General features: G+C 48.1%; 1 protein-coding gene across 1 annotated transcript; it reads right to left on the bottom strand.

Annotated features, from left to right (window-relative positions):
* Window positions 1-1,606: 1,606 nt before the first annotated feature.
* On the bottom strand, window positions 1,607-12,890 carry LOC101873094 (rho GTPase-activating protein 7-like). The gene is made up of 10 exons (XM_034066720.1): window positions 12,812-12,890; window positions 11,250-11,331; window positions 10,696-10,759; window positions 8,111-9,465; window positions 7,492-7,662; window positions 6,663-6,822; window positions 5,810-6,008; window positions 3,993-4,212; window positions 2,124-2,238; window positions 1,607-1,761 (listed from the first exon to the last, which is right to left on the bottom strand). The coding sequence occupies exons 1-10, from the start codon at window positions 12,888-12,890 to the stop codon at window positions 1,744-1,746; spliced, it is 2,463 nt and encodes an 820-aa protein (XP_033922611.1). The 3' UTR covers window positions 1,607-1,743.
* Window positions 12,891-21,487: the final 8,597 nt, after the last annotated feature.

Here is a 21,487-nt window from a genome sequence, read left to right on the forward strand (position 1 = left end):
ATGCTGTAGGGGAGCATCACTCCCTTAGGAGAGAAAGGAAGGAATAAGTCAAGGAGGAAGTAAGGGAAGAAGGGAGCGGGAGGGAGGAAGGACAGGAGAGCACAGGAGCATGGCTTCAGAACCTGTAGTACAGAGGAAGATGAGTGGCCAGGGACAAGCTCAGAGCAGTTCTCTGCAGGAACCAAACCCCCAGGCCCCATACACAGCACTCCTCTGCCTCAGGCTACAGAGGTTAAGAGTGAGAACTCAGAATGCCCAAGAGCAGGAAATCATCCAGCCATGGTACAGTCGCCCATGCTGCCAGGGGAGCCTTGCTCTGGTGGTTGTCACTGTCTTTACCTTACTGCCAGGTGGGAGCAGGTTCCCAGTTTCTGTTGTCATCTCTGGCATCCTTCAGCTGAGCACAGAGCACTTGGAGCCAGGCAGCCCCAGCCCAGCAGTGCCAGCCCCGAATGCTTGTCTCATGGAAGGTGCTGGTGAGCTGACCAAGGTGAGTACCTGTGACAGAGACAGGACATCATACTTGAGAACTGAACTGGGAACACATGTGGAGAGGTGAAACAACACACGCTTCCCACAACACCAGAGCACAGGCAGTGCGCTGCACCACCTGCAGCCACAGCTTTGCTCCCTTTCGAGTAGGTGTTGCGCTGGGTTGAGGTGCTTGGTGACATGCATCAGTGTGTATATGCATATGTGCATATAGATATGTGTATAGATCACAGAGATACAAAAGGGGTATTTTTTATCTCACATATTCTTTACCTGTTGTCCCATAGGCAGTGGTTGGTGCTCAGCTCTGGCAGCCCCAGCACACTCAGTGCACATGCTGTACACACACCACGTCCTCATGGCTGCCCAACGCAGCCACCACCACCCCAGCACCCACAGCTTGAGCTATGGGTGTGTGCCCCAGCCCCTGCCCCACCACCCGGCACCCCTGCTCCCAGCCCCACCGGACCCCATCCTGAGTACCTGAGCATGTGGGCCTGGAGCGGCATCGGGACCGTCCGGCTGTCCCTGTGGTACCGGCATGGGGACCATCCGGCTGTCCCTGTGGTACCGGCATGGGGACCATCCGGCTGTCCCTGTGGTACTGGCATCGGGATCGTCCAGTGATGGCCGCAGGATCAGGCAGGTACAGCTCCAGGGCCCGGGGTGCTCCTCATGGTCACCAGCAGAAGGGAGCAGCACCCCCGAGTGTCAGCACCGAACCCAGGGCAGGGGGACACCCGTCAGAGAGGGCAGCCCCATAGCTCTCCAGCAGCACTTGTGGGGAGCAGCCTGGTGGTAGCAGGAGGTGCAGGATCTGCAGGTCCAGGGGTGGCTCAGTGGGGCTGTTCTGGGCAGGATGCAGCCGCAGGCTGGGCTGGGGGGGGGTCAGTGTCACACAGAGGCCAAGGACGGGTTGAGGGGTCAGTGCTGGGGGCTCTGGGGCAGGGCAGTGTCAGCCCATGGGACCCGTGCCGAGCCGCGGTGCTGGAGGGTAGTGGAAGGTCCGAGCTGACTGTGGGGTGCACCGAGGGCTGGGGGCACCCTGAGGGAAGGGAGTCAGTGGAGAACATGGCTGCCCAGGGCAGGACCTGAGCCGGCAGAGGCAGCAGGGCCAGCGCAGGGCCTGGATCATCACACACATCATGGCGGTGAGGTCCGAGGTGGAGCCGGTGAGGGGGGTGCAGGACAGCAGCCAGGGTCAGGCAGTCTGATCACCGGTGAGCCCATGGGGAGCAGGACAGGCCGAGGTCACACCGGGGAGTCAGTCTGTGGGTCAAGACCCACACGTTACCGGTGACCACACTCGGGCACGGCAGCAAAACCTCCCCTCCAACCCACCCCACAGGGGCCGCTCAGGGCAGCCCTGGCTGAGGCGTCCCTCCTGGCACCCACCACTGCCCCATGAGTGCCCCACAGGTGCCCATCTGGTGCACACCCCATGAGTGCCCCACAGGTGCCCTCCCTGGCCCCACACCACAGGAATGCTCCCAGACTGGAACAGTTGTGACCGGTTGATAAACCCCATCCTGACACAGGTTCCCTCTGCTGGGAGCAGCTGGGACCCCAGCAGGGCTCTGCCCCACAGCGCTGCTCAGAGCAGGGCTCCTGCCTCACTGCACAGAGGGTACCTGGAAGAGTCTGTTGCACTCCATGATCATGTGTGCCAAGCCCTGCGTCGCTGCCAGGTTCTCACTCAGCTCCCTCTGGTCCGGCTTCCCCAGGCTGCATTTCCTCTGGCTGCATCTGTCAGAGGCACGGTAAGAGCAGGAGCTGTGCCCCACACTGTGCCCCACACTGCAGGTGCCCTCTGCCTGAGGGGGGGCACCAGCACCGGGTGACAGCCCTGCACTGATGGACCTGCTCTGCCATGCAGGGGTGCGTGCTCTGTTGCCACAGCAAGGTCCACAGCCAGTGCTGCTCCAGCACACCAGGAGGGCCTGGGGCAGCACTGACCACTGTGCCCAACTCAAGGTTTGTTATTCCCCAAGCACATCATCACAAGTGGCCACAGGCAGCAGTGACCCCATTGATGTGTGTAGGACCAAACTCCTTTGATAACCCTGTGAAGCCCACACAGAACCTTCTGAATCTTTTAGCTCAAACCGCACCAACCATGTTTCAAAAACAGCCTCCTCTTGTAATTCATAATCACTACATGGCATCATTAATCCTGCCTTCTGATGCTTTCATCTACATGCATCTTGCCAAATAGCTTGGAAATTGGGTTTAAGATAAGAGTCCTCAGCTCTGCTCCTCAGAGTCAGACCTGTCAGCTCCTGCCCTTTGAAGTCAGAGCCCTGCACTGCAGCATTAATGCCCAGTTACAAAGAAGCTGAAGCTTCAAAGCATCCTGGCTTCTGAACAGTGACAACAAAGAGAAAACTCTATGTTTTGGTCCCAGTATTTCATAGCTATGGTCATGTAAGCCAAGGAGGTACAGCCTCAAAGTGTGACTCCCAGGGCTCAAACAGCACCAGCCTGGCAGGACGGGCTTCAGGCCATGCACTGGCTCAGCCCTGGGCTCTGGGGGTGCTTGGGCAGCTTCACATCTTCTGTGCCACTCACAATGGTGCACAGGTTCCATCCACCATCCTCTACCATGTCTGTCCGTACACAGCAGCACGGAGCAGACAGCCCTGCCTCAGGAGGCCAGATAAGGCATGAATGCTCCCAGAGATTGTCTGTCTGCTTTGGCCCAAGGGCACCTTCCTCCCTGCACGTACAAACTGGGTCTGATGCAACCCAGAGGCTTTTACTTATTAAGATAAACTGACAGCATCTGGTGGCTGGGTTTGGCAGGAATGGTGATAACCCAGCAGAGCCGGTGCCAGCAGCTGCTGCAGCCTGCCAGGTACCTGCAGGGCCTTAAGGCTCCACCTGGGTTTAGGCTGCCAGCATAGCAGTACATTCCCAACAGCCAGCACCAGCCCAGTGCAGACAGTGGGAAACAGAATCACAGACTGGTTTGAGTTGGAAGGGACCTTAAAGCTCATCCAGTTCCCTCTGCCACTCATAGGGACAGCTTCCATTGGAGCAGCTGCTCCAAGCCCCTGTGTCCAACCTGGCCTTGAGCACTGCCAGGGATGGGGCAGCTACAGCTTCTCTGGGCACCCTGTGCCAGCGCCTCAGCACCCTCCCAGGGAACAGCTTCTGCCTAAGAGCTCAGCTCAGTCTCCCCTCTTTAAGCTGGAGACTGGTGCATTCCTGGGCAGCTGGACCTGGGGCAGCCACAGAGAGCACAGCAGTGGGAAGGGAGGCAGGCTGGACTGCACACAGGCTAGGCAGGAGTGTGGCACTGTGACTTTACCACTCTGCCCTACATGGGACAAGCAGCTGCTGGATCACCCCATGCACTGTGGTCAGCTCCTGCTGCACCTGAGCATAGCTGAAACAAACCCAAGACATGCACTATTTCCCTCTCCACGGAAGACAGTGACCTTAGGCCAGTATTGTTCCAGCTAAGAACACTATGGAAAGCAGCATGAAGATGCTAATACCTAGTGGAGGAGGAGGAACTGTCCCTTCTCAGGGTGTTGAGGTGAAACAAAGACGGTGCAAGGCAGACAGCAATGTTGGTTGGGGTCATCTGGTTTTCCTCCACAAAAGCCACCACATCTCGCAGGAAGAACAGGAGGATCCTCAAAGCTTCTCGGTTTTCCTTTGGCAGAAGGATGATTGCAGCCTGGACAGCCTGGAACTGCTGATCCTTTGGCACATCTGAAGACAGAGAAGAATGATGAACTTCACATGTGACTTGCAGAGGACGCATCCATCAACACAGCCCCAAGCAGGGCATGGGAATGGTAGGTCCATCCATTTCACTGTCACTCCAGTGCACCACAGACAAGGCAAAGGCCATTATCACTGTCACATCACACAAATAGTTTTCTTCTGCTGCCTATCAAGATGCACATTCACACCCAGTGATGTAGTTTATCTATCTTGAACACCACGATAATGGATTTATCCTGAACTGGCTCTGGTTACTATCAAAATAAGGGCCTGTCTCCCTATAAAGGATGACTGTGGAAGGTTACTTTGGAGGGGATAGCTGCTCCACTGTCTTTTCTTTCAGCTTCAGGCATGAAAAGAACAGATGCTCTCGGATAACTCAATTCACAGAACTATGTTTGCCAACAGATTTCAATTCACACTGAACCCCAGTGGGACTGTGTGCCCAAACAGCTCCTGCAGAAGGTCAGGAGTGTTTTATCCTGTCATGCATCCCCCTATCATGAGGGTTTCTCCAACTTACACCACTACAAAGGGAACAAGATGACTTCTCTTTCCCTTCAAGTAGAAGCATGTGCATAGAACACACAGAATACACTTCTTGGTGAAAGCAGCACAGTTTTTATCTCCAAAAGCCAGATGTGGCAGAAGATGGGTGAGCAGAAGTCAGACATTTGCTGTTTCGAGCCCAGAGCAAGAGACAGGAGGTGGACAGTGGCCAGGTTATAATAAATGGAATTAAACAGTTCCACATCCATTGGACAGAGGAATTGAGAACTCCTTTGCAAAAAGGATTTGTGAATGCAAGAAGAAAACTTGTTTCAAAAAACGACATTTTTAGACAAAACTTTAAAAACCTGACAGGTTTTTAAACCCAAACCCAGCCTGCCTGGACCCACATCATAGCCAGGACAGCAGCAACAGATTTACTCACATTGATCACAGAAAGCTCACACTTGGGCTTTCAAAAGCTTTCCTCAAAACTTGTTGTAACAACATCATCATGAGCCCCCAGAGCAATTCCCTTCCCCAACCCAGCTGCTGCTGGGAAGTGAATTCCTGGAGGACAATGTACTGGAGGCTGAGCCTGTTTATGCTCAAAGCCAGATTTCAGCTTCATTTCTCCTTCTTTGACAGGCTGAAGCTCAAGGACAGTAACAGTGGGAGCACGAGCAGAAGGGTGCTGGCATGGCCAGGGAAAAGTGCTGTTTTACAGCAATCTTAATAAAGGGATGTTGTCAATATAACATGACTCCTTGCAGAAGGAGACACTTCATACCATGAATAAGGGGACTAGATTCTTTCTTGATTTTGCATGAGGAAACAACCATTTAAAGCACAGTTTAGGAGGCTGCTGTGACATAGGGTATCACACTCATCCTTCAAAGCACAGAAAACAGCTGGCACACAGGATGCTGATGTGCAGCTCTTCAGCCCAGAGCCACAATGAGCTCCCCTCAGAAACATCCTGCCTGACTTCTCTCCAATGCCACAGGGGAAATGGCACTAATCCTGCTCTGCCTTGTACAGCTGAATATTAAGGTATTAAAAGCATTGGAAACCCCCAGCTTTTGTTACCTACATTGGTAGATGTGGAGGAAGGATTCACAGAGTCTGCTAGTGAAGATGGGCTCAGGGAGGTCTCGGAAGTACTGCTTCACCATATCTGCCACATCAAATGCTGACTGCCCCTCATAGCACACGTTGTTGGGGCTGGTTTCATTCATTTCTCTTAAAGACAGAATCCTGGATTTAACACCGGATTTTCGGAACAGGCCAACCTGCAGGTGAAAGGAACTGTTTCAGATGGGGAGAGGAGGCATCAGGAACCAAACCTCTGACAGACAACTGATCCTTCACTTTCCTTTTGATACCTAAGACCCTGTGGTAGTGGGATCTATCACCAAATAGTTTTGTCCCATTAGAAGCAGCACATGGCAAACCATGACTGATGCCCACAGAACCAGCTGTAAAGGACACACCAGTTGTCATGTCTGCTGCCTGTTTGTTTAAATCAAAATTGCTCTTCTTGACTTCTCTTAAAATCATCACTATTGGCACCTATTAGTATGGCTGATCAGGCTACTGTCACATGAGACCTGCGGGTTTCTGATGCACCAGTGTGTGTTCATCCAACAGAAAATGTACATGATGCCGATGCTGGAGCGAAGAGACTCCCATTCCTGCAGCTCTGCTATGGGAACAGCATCTGCATCACACACTTCCATTCCCATGCACACGAAACAGTACAGGACAGAAGGCATTCCCAGCAGGAAACAGCACTGGCATTTCCTCACAGGCTGCCTGCTCAGGCCTACACCTTTCTGCCTGTTCAGAGCCTTGGGAGGCAAGAAAGTCCCTCACAAAAGAGAATGGCCTCTGGAGCAGGATCTGTTGATGGAACAGAGCTGCTCTGGGCTGCCTCAGGTTCATACCTGGTCAAGGAAGTGGCTCCTTAGGTAGTCCAGTGCTTGGAGTATGCCATTAGGCAGTGGGTGGCTCGTTCTCTGGACGTTCAGGAGTAAAGGAACCCCAAACACATTCTTGTCCTTGTAGTCAGAGGCTTTTATCTTTTTGATGAACCTTGGTATAGTCCTGAAAATAACAACCAGAGCAAGCAACTCAACAACGTCCCAGCACAGCTCTACCTGCTGCTCCAGTTGTGTGCATGGGAAAGGATTTCAGCCTCAGCTTCTGCTCTGTACTTACCTGTACACATGGCATCAGAAGAGAAAAGCATTGAGGGCAATTACAGGAATAACTGACTTCAAAATTGAAATCAGCTTTAATAAAGCAACCTCACGTGAAATACGTTCCACCCCTCTTGGACACTGCAGGCTTCTTCACTTCTTTCTATATTCAAGTACCACATCCCTATCACAAGATGCTGTTATTTCTAAGTCCTCCGAATGACTTTGTCATTGTTTTAGTTCAAACAAGGGCTTGATGCTGAGGAAATAGATACTCAGCCCAGGCCACTCTCACCTCAGGTCCTGCAATCTCTGTGAGGGATCTCTGCAAATACAGCTCAAGGTTTAGAGAGAAACTGTAAAGTGCTTTAAAGTCAGTAACAGTATGACCACCAGAGAGAAGCACAAGTGCAGTCCATAGCAGAGGAAACCCTGGAGCCATTGAAGCAACCCTGGAACTGCCAGTGAGTTAACAGGATTAAACTCCTCCCGTTGAACACATGTAACCTAAGCAGACATGGAAATCCACTTGCTTGCATCAAATCCTCTCCCACACAGGTATTGGACAACTTACCAGTTCCAGCCTTGCTTACTGGAAGGGGAGTATCTGTCCATCAGAGCAGTGAGTTTCAGCAAAGCCAGTTTTTGGGTCCGGGCTAGCTGGGCTGCTGACTGGTCCTCAGTCTGCAGTGAAAGGATTCCCAGGTTCACATGCTCTTCCACAGACCACTGTGGCTTTCCGTGCCTGCAGGATAAATGATGTTTAACCTTAGGACTATCCCACTGTCCCTGTTAGTTTTCTGCCTGCATCTGTGAAGCACCTAACTCTAAATGACCTGCAGTTCCCAAAGACCTTATAGTGAGCGGATTTAACCAAGTTCTCCTCATCTGGGAGGTACCAAGTGCTTCAACAAGAAATGCAGCAAGACAGCTACAAAGTCTGAACTGAAATAGGTAAAAGTGCTCACACAGATCATGAGCACCCTCCTTTCAGCAGAGCTCAGAGCAGATGTAGACACCAGGGTGCCTACAGACCTGGTACCTGCAGTGCAGGTGGTCCCTGGTACCAGCAGTGCAGACCCTGGTACCCAGAACAGACTTCCTTGGGAATACTTTGTTCTGGAAACACAATCCCATTTTGAGTGGAGTGAATCAAAGGGGCAGTCTGGTAGGGAAACCCAAGGAGGGCTGACCTGCTGGTCCTTCTAGCCTCTGCCACGTATGCCAGGCCTGCAGAGCTGCCCTCTTTGTCCGGTTCGCAGCAGCTCTCTCCCACAGTGGCTGGGAGCTCTGCTCTCTTATCTTCTGAGCTGTGTGTTTCACGGCAGGTTCCTTTAGGTGAGGATGGCAACAAAGAGGTCGAGTCACTGGCAAAGTCTGAATCTCCATCATCTGAGAACTTCTCTGTCCACTGAGCAACCAATTGTTTGAGACCATTGACATCTTCTATAACACTGTTCAGTTCTGAAAACACATCATCATCACCAGCTCGTGCTGCTTCCGCATTACCAAGGTCTGTGTTAGGCATGTTGTCATATATGCTCAGCCTGTTATCGGCACATGAAAGGTGACTCCTGGGGACTTTGGAGTCCTTGGAACTGCTTCTGCTCTGTCTCCTTCTGCACCCATGAAGACTCCCAGTTCTCCAGTTGACGGAAGAGTTGTCTACTGGAGCCAGAGAGCTACTTGTAAGTGCTATGGGGAAGGTCCCAGGTTTATGGCCTTGTGGTATTTGAAACATCTGATTCATTTGCAGCTTCATGTCATTTCTGAGGTTTTGCTGAGATAGATCATTCCACAGAAAGAGTTTGCTGGAATCCAAGTCCTCTGCATATACCCCCCTTCCTTCACAGTCGCTTTGTGGGTTTATAACAGCACTTGGAGCACTCACAGTGCTGCTGTTTTCAGACTGATTGCTGCTATTGAAACTGTGGGGAGAAAAAGTAATATTCTTTACTTGGAAGCCAGAGAGGTCAGAAATATTTACACAGTTCAGCATCTTCATCTTCTCTTCATTAAGTCCTTCCAGAAGAACAGGTTCACTTATTATGGGTTTGGCCTTTGACTGACCACTCCTTAAGTTGCAGCTCCTTAAATGCAACTTCTCCATTTTCTTTAGAAGGCTCTTCCTTTTTTTATGGGGTGACTTATCCAAAAGCTTCCCCTCGCTGGTGGTACTTAAAAACTCACTGGGGGGAAGGGAGCAACTAAAATTAGAGTCCAGTGAAGCCACCTTCACTGAGGAGCATCTCAAAGAACCTGTGCTGGGTTCCACATCTTCAGAAGGTTTGGGGCAGCTAACAGTGTCACTGTCACCACTGCTAGCACTGTGGACTGAGGACACATCATGTTTGTCGCCAGCATCCAGAATGGTAGCATCCTCATTGCTGGTGCTCTTCAGTATTGAACTGCCTGGGACTGGTGCACCAGCGCCTTCCTCTCCTGGGAAACCTTCTGTGCTCTCAATACGAGACCATCTTTGACTGCACCTTTCATAAGCCCATCTGTTACTTATTGCGCAAGGTTCATCATCATCAGAGTCATCACTCTTAAAAGGAAAAGGAAAAAAAGCAGAGTTCAAGGGCAAACTTTAAATTACCAAAAACATAGCAAAAAAGGGGTTTACATTTTCTGCCTGCGTCCAAAACCCCAAGAGCAGCATATGGAAATGTCACCATTCAGTTACTGAGGATCTGCCTTGAGCTCTGTGCTGTTAGTTGAAAAACATGCTGATAAATCACTCTCAAGCCTGCTGACCAATCTGATGAATTCACCCCAGGAAAAGATGACAGGATTGATCTGAGGATGACAAATCCTGTTTTGTGCCAAACCCAAAGGTTTTGAAAGATAATTGTATTGGGTTGACATTGCCTTTCCTAAAGCCAAACAAACTGAACACTCTTTCATGCTTCTGTGACCAAAACTCATCCAGTTCTTGAGTAAAGAAGCCTTTGGCTGTGGGACTGTAGCAGCACTGATAGCTGGTGTGCCCTCCTGGAGTGGTGCACTGATAGCTGACGCACCCTCAGCCTCACTGACCACTTACCCCAAGTGCTCTATGTGCTGTCCCCATTCCAAGTGACTTTAGAGAGATGGGAATGACCTGTGTCTGCTCTGTGAACCCTCTCCTATCCCATTCTTCCCTGATGGCAGAGTGAAGTTTTCCAAAAAGCTGGACATTTTTCCCAAAGAAGACATTATTTTCTTGCTGGTCCTGCAGTTAATCCGTGGGATCTAAGAGGCTTTCCAGTCCTGGCATTAACCAGCCAAGACACGGCTCTAACTCTGTTTTGGCTGTAGTACTTGCAGGAGAGGACAAAGCCAGCACAGCTAAAACCTTTCTCACACCTTTTGGCTGAACATTTGACATTGGCTGACACTATTTGGATTCTCCATTTTCATTTCTTGTCCTTTGTTTAGTCAGTAAGAGTGAAATTTCACTTTCAGGCCTTAAATACAATGTGAAACTGCTCAGGAAAGCAATAAGAGACACACTGAGGTGGGGCCTTGGTGAAACTACTGGGCACTAATATGTGTCAAATTGTTTTTAAGGACTGCTTCAAACCCCACACCTAACCTCCCTTACAAAGTTACCGATGACCACTGCATCATTTCAATCTCCATCACCATGTCTTTCAGCAGAAAATGCAAATGCTTTGTAGGATGGACAAGAACAGAAAGAAAAGTTCAAATCTTTCATACACCTTCTGAACCAGGTTTCTGACATAATGTTAACCACATTTTGAATGAGAAAATGAACTGGATGGTATAAACATACCTGTTTCCTCTGACGGCTTATCTCCACTTTCAGTGATGCACACTTGTTCAGTGTGTTCAGCCGCCTGGGGTATAGAGAGACATTTTGAATTGAAACAATTTGATTTCTTGAAAACAAACCTGCACCAAACATACTGTGAACTTCTATCCCCCGTCTCCATTCCTACTGTCAAAGACTGACATTCAGATGGAGGTTGTCCATACATTTTGCCAAACCAGGACCAACTAATAGCCCCATGTTGTTCACAGTTCCAGTTCTGCCATCTTAAGATTGGAGAAGAGGACCATAATTAAGTAGTTAACTAAAAACCACATGATGAGCTTTAATTATTTAATGCTTTGTATAATGTTACTAAGACCTTGGCTGAAGCAGACATGCAGACATGTGCTTCCTTTACCTTTCAATTCTGAAAACAGCCAACTTCAGTGGCACTAACATATGTGCTTAAGCATTGCTGACCTTGTTAGTCTGACAAAACCTAAGGCATGAAAAGATGAATGACAAATAACTATGGAGCCTGGAGGTGTTAAAGGTGGTTTATAATGACTGTTTACCTGAATAGTGAGTCAATGGCATCTCCATCTAAAAATTCATGGTCTTTCCTCACAGTTCTCACATCAATAGGAAACTGCATATCTGTAACCAAAGGAGGTGAAGATGAAATCTGAGTTGTAATTGCACAGACTTTGGACTGTGTGACATATCTATCACAGGTGAAATACACATAAATCCATTTCTATAACTATATATACAGACAAATGTAATTCAAGTAAGGGAGGATCAGTTCCTTACAAGTGGCAGAGTAACCACAGGTATCTGTTTGCTGTTCTTAATTACAGCTAGACAAGCATTTGCTGCAGTCCCAGGAGCTTGCAGTGACTACTTACTATAGTCAAGAAATACAGAAGTATTTCTTTGCTTTGGCAAAGGTTCTCTGCACCTTCTGCCTTCCAGGACAGTATAAAACTAGGAGCATTTTACATGAGCTTTTGCTGATGGCAAGGTACAATGCAGCACATAACACATGCCCTTTGAGCTGTAGTGAGCCTGACAAATCATGCTGTGCGTGAAGCTAATCAATACACCAGCTGAAGAGATTTAGCCTTGCAGATGAGGGAGCCAGGGACATCCATCAATATTTTCTTGGGTTCCTTTTTAAGCTTAATTCACCTGGTCAGGTCAGGACACTACATAAGCAGCAGGATAACACAGAGGAGCTGTTTTTCAGAAGCAGGACAATGTACATTTCCAAACTGTAAGATTAACAGCTTCTGTAAATGAAACCTGCTGTAGTCAGACAACAATGATTTCTATGATGCACCAGGTTTCATAGGATGCAGCTTTATTACTTGACTTCCAGGTTTTAATTTTGCAGTGCATGGGGGAGGAGGGAAGGATGGAAGGAAGAGTTGGTCCTCTAACTGTGGCTGTCTGATAAAATTGCTCTTAAAATAGATTAGCTTTTGTTACACTCAATGCTTATAACAATAAATGTATTTTAAAGAACAGTTTCAGGGTATAAGCACAAGTGCTGCCTGAATATTACACAAGCTCTCACCAAACCCATATCTCCCCCACAAGTAATAAACACTCCTTGTAGCTTTAACAACATGAAAACTTGCTGAAATGGCATTGTTTGAATGGTTGGCTGCTTCCGAGTGTCTGCTTTACAAACTTGGGACTGCAAGGCAATTTTGCCAACATTCTCTTTCAAAACAGCAGTAAAACAAACTTGCTCAAGACCAAAGGCTGGAGAGTCTTAGATGAGGTTTGGCTGCAATCAAGGCGATGGTAAAAACACCCAGAACTCCAAGGAAAAGAGCCTGAGAAAATTAGAAGTTTCTGACAATCACAATAGCAGAAATTTGATGCAGTTATAGCCTAACAATAACCAGGAAAGGTTTGTTCTTCTCCAGAATCCTACTGACTCCGTGCTAACCTGTCACTGTGAGAGACCACACACCAGCTAGCTGCTTTCCTGTAGGTGTGCATGAAGACACCATAGCATTTGGCAGTCCTTCTATCAAAAGTGTCAGGTTCTGAGCTATTATTTATGCAAACAATTCCACTTGAGCTCAGTGCCAGCTGCTCAACACATCTTTGGGTTCATACCTACCTTCAAACAGCTGTGCATACTGGGGGAACCCGGCAGCTCTCAGCCAGTCGCAGGCTTCTCTGGCTTCAGTTTCTGCCATGAGAACACAAAGTTGTTCATTTGCAGAGCTCACAGGGGTTGTACTTGTGCAATATAAACAAGTTAGGTTTATCTGGTGGATTCCTGGAGGAATATCAAAGTTTTCTTGGTGTATTACTAAAAGGAAATAAATGATTGTGCCTGACACTCTCATATGTGTCCATTGCTCTGGAGTGTCATTCCAACACAGGATAGAGAGCAAACATACAAGAGTGTAGATATCAGCACATACTTGAGATGTCACACATGGATCTACATCAACTACCCCTGAGATTTGGACAGGCTGTTATATGTCAAAATGTGTCACGAGAGCAGGGTGTATGATACATGTCTATGCTCCCGCAGAGCAGAGCCCATTCGTGCATTCCAGTTTGGAGAGATGGTGATAAGACACAAACAAATCCTATAAATAAACTCTAAATGCTACCACATTAATAGCACTGGACACAGGGTAAGTATTCCGGGAATAAGAGTTCTCAGGAGTACCTGTTGCTAGGGTCTATCAATGTCTATTACCTTGCCAGCTACCAACGCAGCTTGGCAGCCACTTCAGCATAAGCAGATGTCAAGAATGAGCAGCTCGTTTTGTGACGATTCACAAAGCCCTGTGGCCAATCCCATAACATTCCCGCAGGAGCAGATATCACTTCACAGGATCAGAACACTCACCAGATTCCTCAGAACACAAACATCCTCAGCATGAGTACATGCCACAGGCTCTAACCTTTGCAAGCACTAGAAACTGCTGGCTCTACTGAAGACAAGAGGTTTCCCATGCTACACTTCTTGTGCTGCACACACCTTACAACAGACACCACCCAAAGGCAAAGTCTCCTTTGAAAGAAACATGTTAAAACTACCTTAAAATCAAGCATGATCAGTAGAGAAATGTTCTTAAAACACATTACAATGCAGCATGCTAGGCTGGAGGAACATACCTGCTTCTTAAAACCTTTTTCTTTACATATACACCCAAAGATTTGGATTCCAAGTCACTTCGCAGACATACCTATTCAAAATCACTGCTTGCTTTGCTCCAGCTTCTCAGTTGTAAGCTATCAGTGCAACAGACTGAAGAAACTCATCAAAACACTTACAGATCTTCCATGGGTTTATTATTCTACTTCTAAACTTTATTTCCATTATCATTTGATTCACTTGGACAATGCCATCAGTAACAAAGGGTTTTCTGCACAAAACCATGGCTTTTCATCTGAGAATAAAGTGATACCACAGGGTGATAAGGATGTTTCTACATAAAACAGATGCATGACTCTTCTTTTTTTCTTTCCCAAACAGCAGAACAGAAACTAATTTCTTCCACAATAGCCTATATACACTGTGCCTACATTTATTAGTATACTTAGTGCCAGAGTTTATCGTGATCTTTATCATAACACAGCATTTACTGACTGCCAAGACAGGGGACTGATAAAACACCAGCATGGTACTTGCAGAGCAAAAGAGGAAAGGAAAAGAACCTGCAGAGCCAGGAGGATGGATGACCAGTCTCACACTGAAAAGCTTCACAGAGACTAAGTGATTTTCACTTAGAAATACCCAGTAGACTCAACCAGTTCAGCTGTGGAGGAGCTAAACCTGTCCTCATTCCACATCTCACTCTGAACTTGAGCCTGTGCACAGCTTTTCTGAGCACAGACAGGAGAGTGACTGAGCAGGGGTTGAAGCTTCCCCATTCCCAACACATTAGAAGTACAGCTCCAGTTTTAGAGCAAATCAAGCCATGAGCAGTGATGTAAATAAAAACAGGCTAGAAAGTATTTTGCAGCCAGGAATGACACTTCCATGAATACATAATGACATTCAACACTTTGAGGTGGCCTCTTCCACAGGACAAGGACACAGGACCTGGGGGAACTTTCTTTGCCTTTCATCAGACCTTCGCACAGTCCCATGTTGCAGTGTCCCTGCTGCGTTAGGAGACAATACATGAAGCATGAATAAGTTCTTTGCATGTCTACTTGCATTTGCCATTTGATTTGCTGTGATTATTTCCCTGCTAAAATAACAACTGAAAGGATCTCTGCTGCCTCTCCCCAGTGCTACTGGAAATTGAAATCCTGAAGACAATAATGGCTGCCTAGGAATTTCACTGTGATGAAAGGGAATTCCCAGACCAGCCTGTATTACTGTGATAATGATCAATATGAGAGGAGGAAATGAAATAGAAATAGGACGTAATTGCTGGAAAGGAAATAAGCAGTCTCCATAGGGCTGCACTCAGTGCTGTTGCGCAAGACTGCTCTGCTTTTATGGCATGAGATGAGTCAAACTCACTAGATAGCACTGGCAGGATGCAGATGAAGCACCCAGCACTGCTCTCCAGCAGGGACCCCACAGGTGGCTAAAGCTCTGCAAATAGAAGTAAAAAAAGAGCAATAATCATAAGTAGCATTAATGGCTAACACTAACATACCTGCCTAGGGGGACTCAGGCTCGTATTAGAATAACTGCTCAGATGCTTGTTGCAGAGAAGTTAGGTCTTCCTGAATAGCAACTTGAAACAAGGGAGCATTCAGGAAGACAGTATAGAACAGCACCCCAGAATACTATTGCAATTGCAGCGTATCTGCCTGAGAGCTACATGGCATGAGAGAGGACAGCTTTTGAACAGATGTCTTGGTTGCTCTCTGCACCACTGAAAGAGCAGAGGAACCTCAACAGGTCACCTCCTCCTCCACTGATTTCACAATTAAACAAATGCAAAAGAAATCATTTTTCTGCAGAGCTTAACACCCTGTCTCAGATTAGAGGCTGCAGCAGTATTTCTTAGCCAAGCCAGCTGTGCTATGGGCAATGGGTGGCTACTGGATGCTCATGAGAAACAGTACACGTGGTCTGTGCCATCCTCTGGCTGTGCTGTTACACAGGTTCTGTGCTGGAGATGGCTCAGTCCAGCCCCACTGAAAACAGCCTCGACGATGCTTCCAACGACCCTGGGAGCCTTCAGTGCCACTGCCCCATTCCCTTCACAGTGGTGCCATTCCATGCCCCACTGCCTCCTTCCCTCCAGAGTCCCAGCATCCACATCAGCTTGGCTGACACCTCCTCTCCTTCATCCACTTGGACTTAAGACCTGAGAAACAGCATTTCCCCATGTGTGCATTATCCTGTTTGCAGACTGGAGAACAAACCCAGATTCACCGGGTACTTAGGAACCAGATGCTACAGTGTGTATTAAATCCCTATCAGAATGAACATCAGTGTTACCAGCAATGCTTGCAATAATGAAAAGACATCTGTGCTGAGATTTAGGCATCCTCCCTGAGATGTTCTCACAAGAACAGCACTTTGCTAACACCAAGGGAAGAGAGGCAGCAACTGAAACCAGCAAAAAGCTGAAGAGGAAACAGGCCAGTCAGTCTTACAAGATAATAATGAGTTTCACCTGAAGAAGAGCATCAGACTGTACTTGCAATGTTTAAAGCAGGCCTGGCCAGCCGATGGATCAGGAAATGGCTCATGTTTCTTGGCAAGGTCAGGTCTGTGATGCATTGGCTTTCTGAACCAGCTGCCACACGTCCCAGTGGGCATCCATGGCAAGAGAAGGGCTGTGGGTGAACGTATGCAAGGGGACATGCAGTTGCTGGCAGCCCTTAGGCTGTAGGAAACCTGAGCCTCATTGTCTTGTCTTGGAGCTCTCCTCCAACACTGTCTTTTAGAATACCTTTTAAATACGTGGTAGGTGCATTACTTTTCTTTCTAGCCTCACCTAAAGCAGTTTTCCAGTTTGGACAGGTCAGAATCACATGGTGATCAGGTCTTCATTAACTAAAAGGATTTGTGTTTAAGTCTGAGCAACCTTCAATACTATGCCAGTGAGCTGTTTGAGAGGTTTTCTTGCTGTTTGCAGCACCTCCACATTAGTTACTCCAGGACGCTACTTGCTGCTATGCAGAAAGGAGCAGAAATGTGCCCAGCTGGGAGGTACTCATCCAGCCTCTCCTCCCCATGCCATGCGAGTACAGGCAGGAGAACAGGCAACGCAGGACTGCCTCGTGATTTACTGCATACTACACCGATCTGTAAGGAAACACAATAGCCAAAGAGTTTTGTTCTCTCCCAATCTCTGCTGTTACACCAGAAGGGTTGTTTTCCCCTCCACATGGCACTAACCCTCCCACCACAGGGACAGACAAGCGGACACGAAAGCCCCACCTTGGAACCTGCTGAATTTGACACAGCACAACCAAGTGCCCAGCACAGATGCTGCTGTGTCCTCCCATCACCACCAGTCCCCAGCCATTTTCCCACTCCCCTCCTCGGCACTGGACCAACAGCACTGGGTGTGCTTTGTAGCCACACATCAGATCCTGCCGTGCATTCCCCTGCTGGGGATCTGGCAGGTCCTGCAGCAGTGATGCATCCTGGTTGTGCTGGCAGCAGGGGAAGCAACAAGGCTTTTTCAGGGTCCATTTGAAGATAAAGTGATGAGTTTCCCATTGCATCTCTCTGGTCTGTGTATCTTCCTGGGTCTGAAAACATGTGTATTACTGCCCTATGACTTACAGCTGCTAATAAGTTATTTCATTCTATACACGCTCAGTAAAAGGTGCATTCACGGCGCTATGATTTCCTAAGGATGCTCAGAACTGCATTATTTCTGTGATGGGCTTTGCAAGAGCTGTTTTTTCTTGTTACCTTCTTTTACTTCAAGAGAGAGTCTGAACATGCTGTCTACTCACTGCTGAAGGTTCACATGCAATGCTTCCAAAGCAGGGTGTTTACACTGACCAGGATAAGCAGACGGGGCTTGTAAAACCGAAACTCTCTAAATGCCGAGATGGACCATAAATAATGTTTATTCTGCTGTCCCTTTTGCAATGCAAAATAGCAAAGTCTGCTTGTACTTGAAACCCACTTAAGAAGGGGATTATTGCTTGGAATTTTGCCAGGATAATTCAGGCTCCATACTGATAGTGCATACAAATATCTGGAAAAGGAAAAGGCCGACATGTTTGTTCCTTCATTCCTCCTTTACTATCATACTGGTGTTTTGGAACTGCAGCCAACTCCTCAGTTATCACAGCTGGGAACTGCCATGTATTCCAGTACTTTGTGGCAGCCCTTATTGCATCTTTATCCAGCTCTTTGGCATGAGCTTCCCAAGATGATTACCAGGAGTGCCAAGCTGACACTAGGAACTTTAGCCAGGCCCTTGCCATTAGACTCCCATGTTGGTTATTGGGACCTAGGCAATTTTAAAGGCATTTTCTTTGCAGACCACACTAACAAGCTTGTCAGTGTTGGCTGATCTTTTAATTGCTTCTATGTAAGAGAGAGAAGGGAGGGTTTGCTCTGCAGGAATTTCAGAGGGCTCAATGGAATTAGGTATATAACTCAGACTGACTTCAGGAGAAATGAGCGTGAACCTTTCTAACTTCCAAATCCATACTTGTAAATTCCAAGTAAAAGTGGGGGCAATAGAGAGGGGATTTATGCCCCTGCAGTCTAATCCCAGCTACACTGTTCCTCTGTGCTTTGGTCCTTCTGGCTTTGAAGCAGGAGCGGATGCACCGTTCCTCTGGTGCAGAAGCTCCTTATGGATGGGTTTTTATGGGACCCTTGTAGAGAAATACTGAGAAATAGTTGATGTAAAATTCCCAGGAGGAGCTGTAAGAGAAGGGTAACTGCTACAACAGAGCCAGCGTCAGCAAAACTACAGCACAGAAGTAACAAAAAGCAAACCAAGTGTCCTGTCCATGCTCTTCCATCGTGCGGCACTAAGGTCCCCTTAATTCTGCAGCATTCCAATAACGACCCTATGATCTACAAAGCATTCCCGAAACGCACCCAGCTATGAGCAGAAGCAACAGGTACCAGAGGAGCCTGACCTGGAGGGTGAGCGGCTCGGAAGGGCAGAGCAGCGGCACGGAGCTGGATGGAGGACGGTCCCTGCAGCACCACCTGCATCCGCACCCGGCAGCATCCACCGGACACAGCGCACCGAGCCCGGCACCGCCCGGCCCCGCTCCGGCCCCCGGCTCCGCCCCGCAGCGGCAGCGCTGCCCGTGCGGAGCAGGACCGGGACCTTAAAGCTCCTCCAGCTCCAACCCCTGCCACAGCAGGGACACCTTCCACTGGAGCAGCTGCTCCAAGCCCCTGTGTCCAACCTGGCCTTGAGCACTGCCAGGGATGGGGCAGCCACAGCTTCTCTGGGCACCCTGTGCCAGCGCCTCAGCACCCTCACAGGGAACAGCTTCTGCCTAAGAGCTCAGCTCAGTCTCCCCTCTCTTGGGCAGGTTCAAGCCATTCCCCTTGGCCTGTCCCTACATCCCTTGTCCCAAGCCCCTCTCCAGCTTTCCTGCAGCCCCTTCAGGCACTGGAGCTGCTCTCAGGTCTCCCCTTCAGGAGCCTTCTCTTGTCCAGGCTGCCCCAGCCCAGCTCTCTCAGCCTGGCTCCAGAGCAGAGCTGCTCCAGCCCTCGCAGCATCTCCATGGCCTCCTCTGGCCTCGCTCCATCAGCTCCAGGTCCCTCTTGTGCTGCTGCCCCAGAGCTGGATCAGGGCTGTAGGGGGGGTCTTGCCAGAGCTCTGCAGAGGGTCAGACCAGCACACAGGAGGGTTCTGGGCTCAAACTCACACTGAAGCCAGCCCATGGGGAGCTTCTCCTCACCCAATACTTCTATCAGCAATAAACCTGGGGGATGCTCACATCAGCGTCTGTCTGGAGGAGGTTCTGCCCACACACAGTAAGTTACACCCTACAGAAGCTGATCCTCAGCATCTGTATCTGAAGCAGGAATTGCTGTTTTCCCAAGGATGTCTGGGATAACGATGGCTCAGTTTCAGAAGAGGTATTTGGGTATCTCCTCAGCATGTCAAGCCCTCCACACCAGCTGTGGGGCCACAGGCTCTGAGGCTGCTGAAGAGGCTCCTGTGCCAGAGGTAGAGAAGACAAGAAAATCCATTTCATGCTCATGTGGCCTTTCCCATTCCCAGCTCTTCAGCCCATCAAGGACCACCCACTTACATTAGTAAAGCTCTAAAGCTTACCCCATTATTCGGGAATGAAGTCTGGAAAATGGGATGTTTTCCCCAAATGGTCATTAGAGCTTGATTTTCTCTTTCCTGAAACTGCTTGCCTTTGCTGAGGGCTCTCCAGACCCAGGCTGGATTCCAAGCTGCCTTAACTTGAGTGAAGAACACAACCGTTAGCCTACTGTAGGTCAGCACACATGGGGACTCTGTACACGGCATCTCCAAACCACTCACATTCAACCTTGCTCTAATATGGTGAAAGACAATCCCAGAGTGGGTCATTCTGAAACAGCTTCAAGAAATACTGCATGAACACAATGAATCATGTTTCTAAATGAGCCTGGTGCTCCCAAATTCCTTACTCACACTTAACCAAAACTGCTCAAAAACCCCAAGTTCTTGCAGTGACTTCAGACAGGCGCCGTGCCGAGAAGCAGGGTCATTAAAGCCAAGCTTATTGCATGCTTGAATTCTGATGTCACTGCAATATTTCCAGTGTAAATACATTTATCAGGAATCACCTCACTCCTTTCTTCCTATGGTTCCCTTTCTGTGCCTTCCACAGCCAACACTTCTTAGGAACTGAAGCTGAATGGAATTCCATTTATGACTTTCTCTTAGTAAGATCCCAAAGTAACTGTTTCCCATTCTCATGGCTGATGATCTTGAGTTCTATATCAAGAAGTCTAACGTCAGCTGTGACTATACTGGTAGGCATCAAGAAAGACATTTCTATGGAAACAAGTTTTCAGAGAAAAGCTGCATGATTAATGAAGGAGTTAGACCAATTGGGGAGAAAAATGCAGAACAACACATAGTCAGTGCATTAAGACAGAGTTAAAACAGATGAATACTGAAGGTACTGGGGAAAAATCACCATTTACAAAGAAAATTCATAAACTCAATAGAAAAGGATTTAAATAAGAAATAATGAGATAAAATTAAGGGAAAAGAAACAACCCAACCCAGGCTAACAAAACCAAAAACATCCTGACAGTAAATCCATTGATTGAAAGGTATTTTGCCAAGGACAAAGACTGGAACTTTATCATCTATGACTTAAGACGGAGGAGGAGAACTGCCAGGATGTGTATTTCAGGGAGCAAGATGTATGAGTGAAAACCTGGGCTATGTGACTATCTTTCTTCTCTCGTGACAAGAGTAAGCTGAATAAAGCCTTTAACCTTGCTTAAAAAGAGGAAAACTATATTGTTACAAATAGATTCTCGGATACACTTAAGTAATGTTGAGGAGAAGACAAAAACCATTAACCCATCGTGTTGCAGAAGCAGCATCTAGTCATCATTCTGGTCTTGTCAGAAAGCAGGTGTGTGAGAGCAGAGGTATGAGACAATAAGTGCATTCATAGCCCCCTATAACAGCAGATCTTTCCCCTGAAAATCAAGATAAAATGGTGTTGTCTCACATCAGTCAAAAAGCTTCTGGATTACAGGAAATGTGTCCTCATGGTTCACCTGGGCTGTAGTCATTCAGAACCACTCACACCTGGCTTAGATTCATCATCAGAATCTTAAAACATCATAAAAGCTTTTAAATAGCTTTCATAGTATTTTCTCCATCTCCCAGTGAGCTTGGCT

The sequence above is a fragment of the Melopsittacus undulatus genome, chromosome 10 (genome assembly GCF_012275295.1).
Source record: "Melopsittacus undulatus isolate bMelUnd1 chromosome 10, bMelUnd1.mat.Z, whole genome shotgun sequence".
Lineage (NCBI taxonomy): Eukaryota > Metazoa > Chordata > Aves > Psittaciformes > Psittaculidae > Melopsittacus > Melopsittacus undulatus.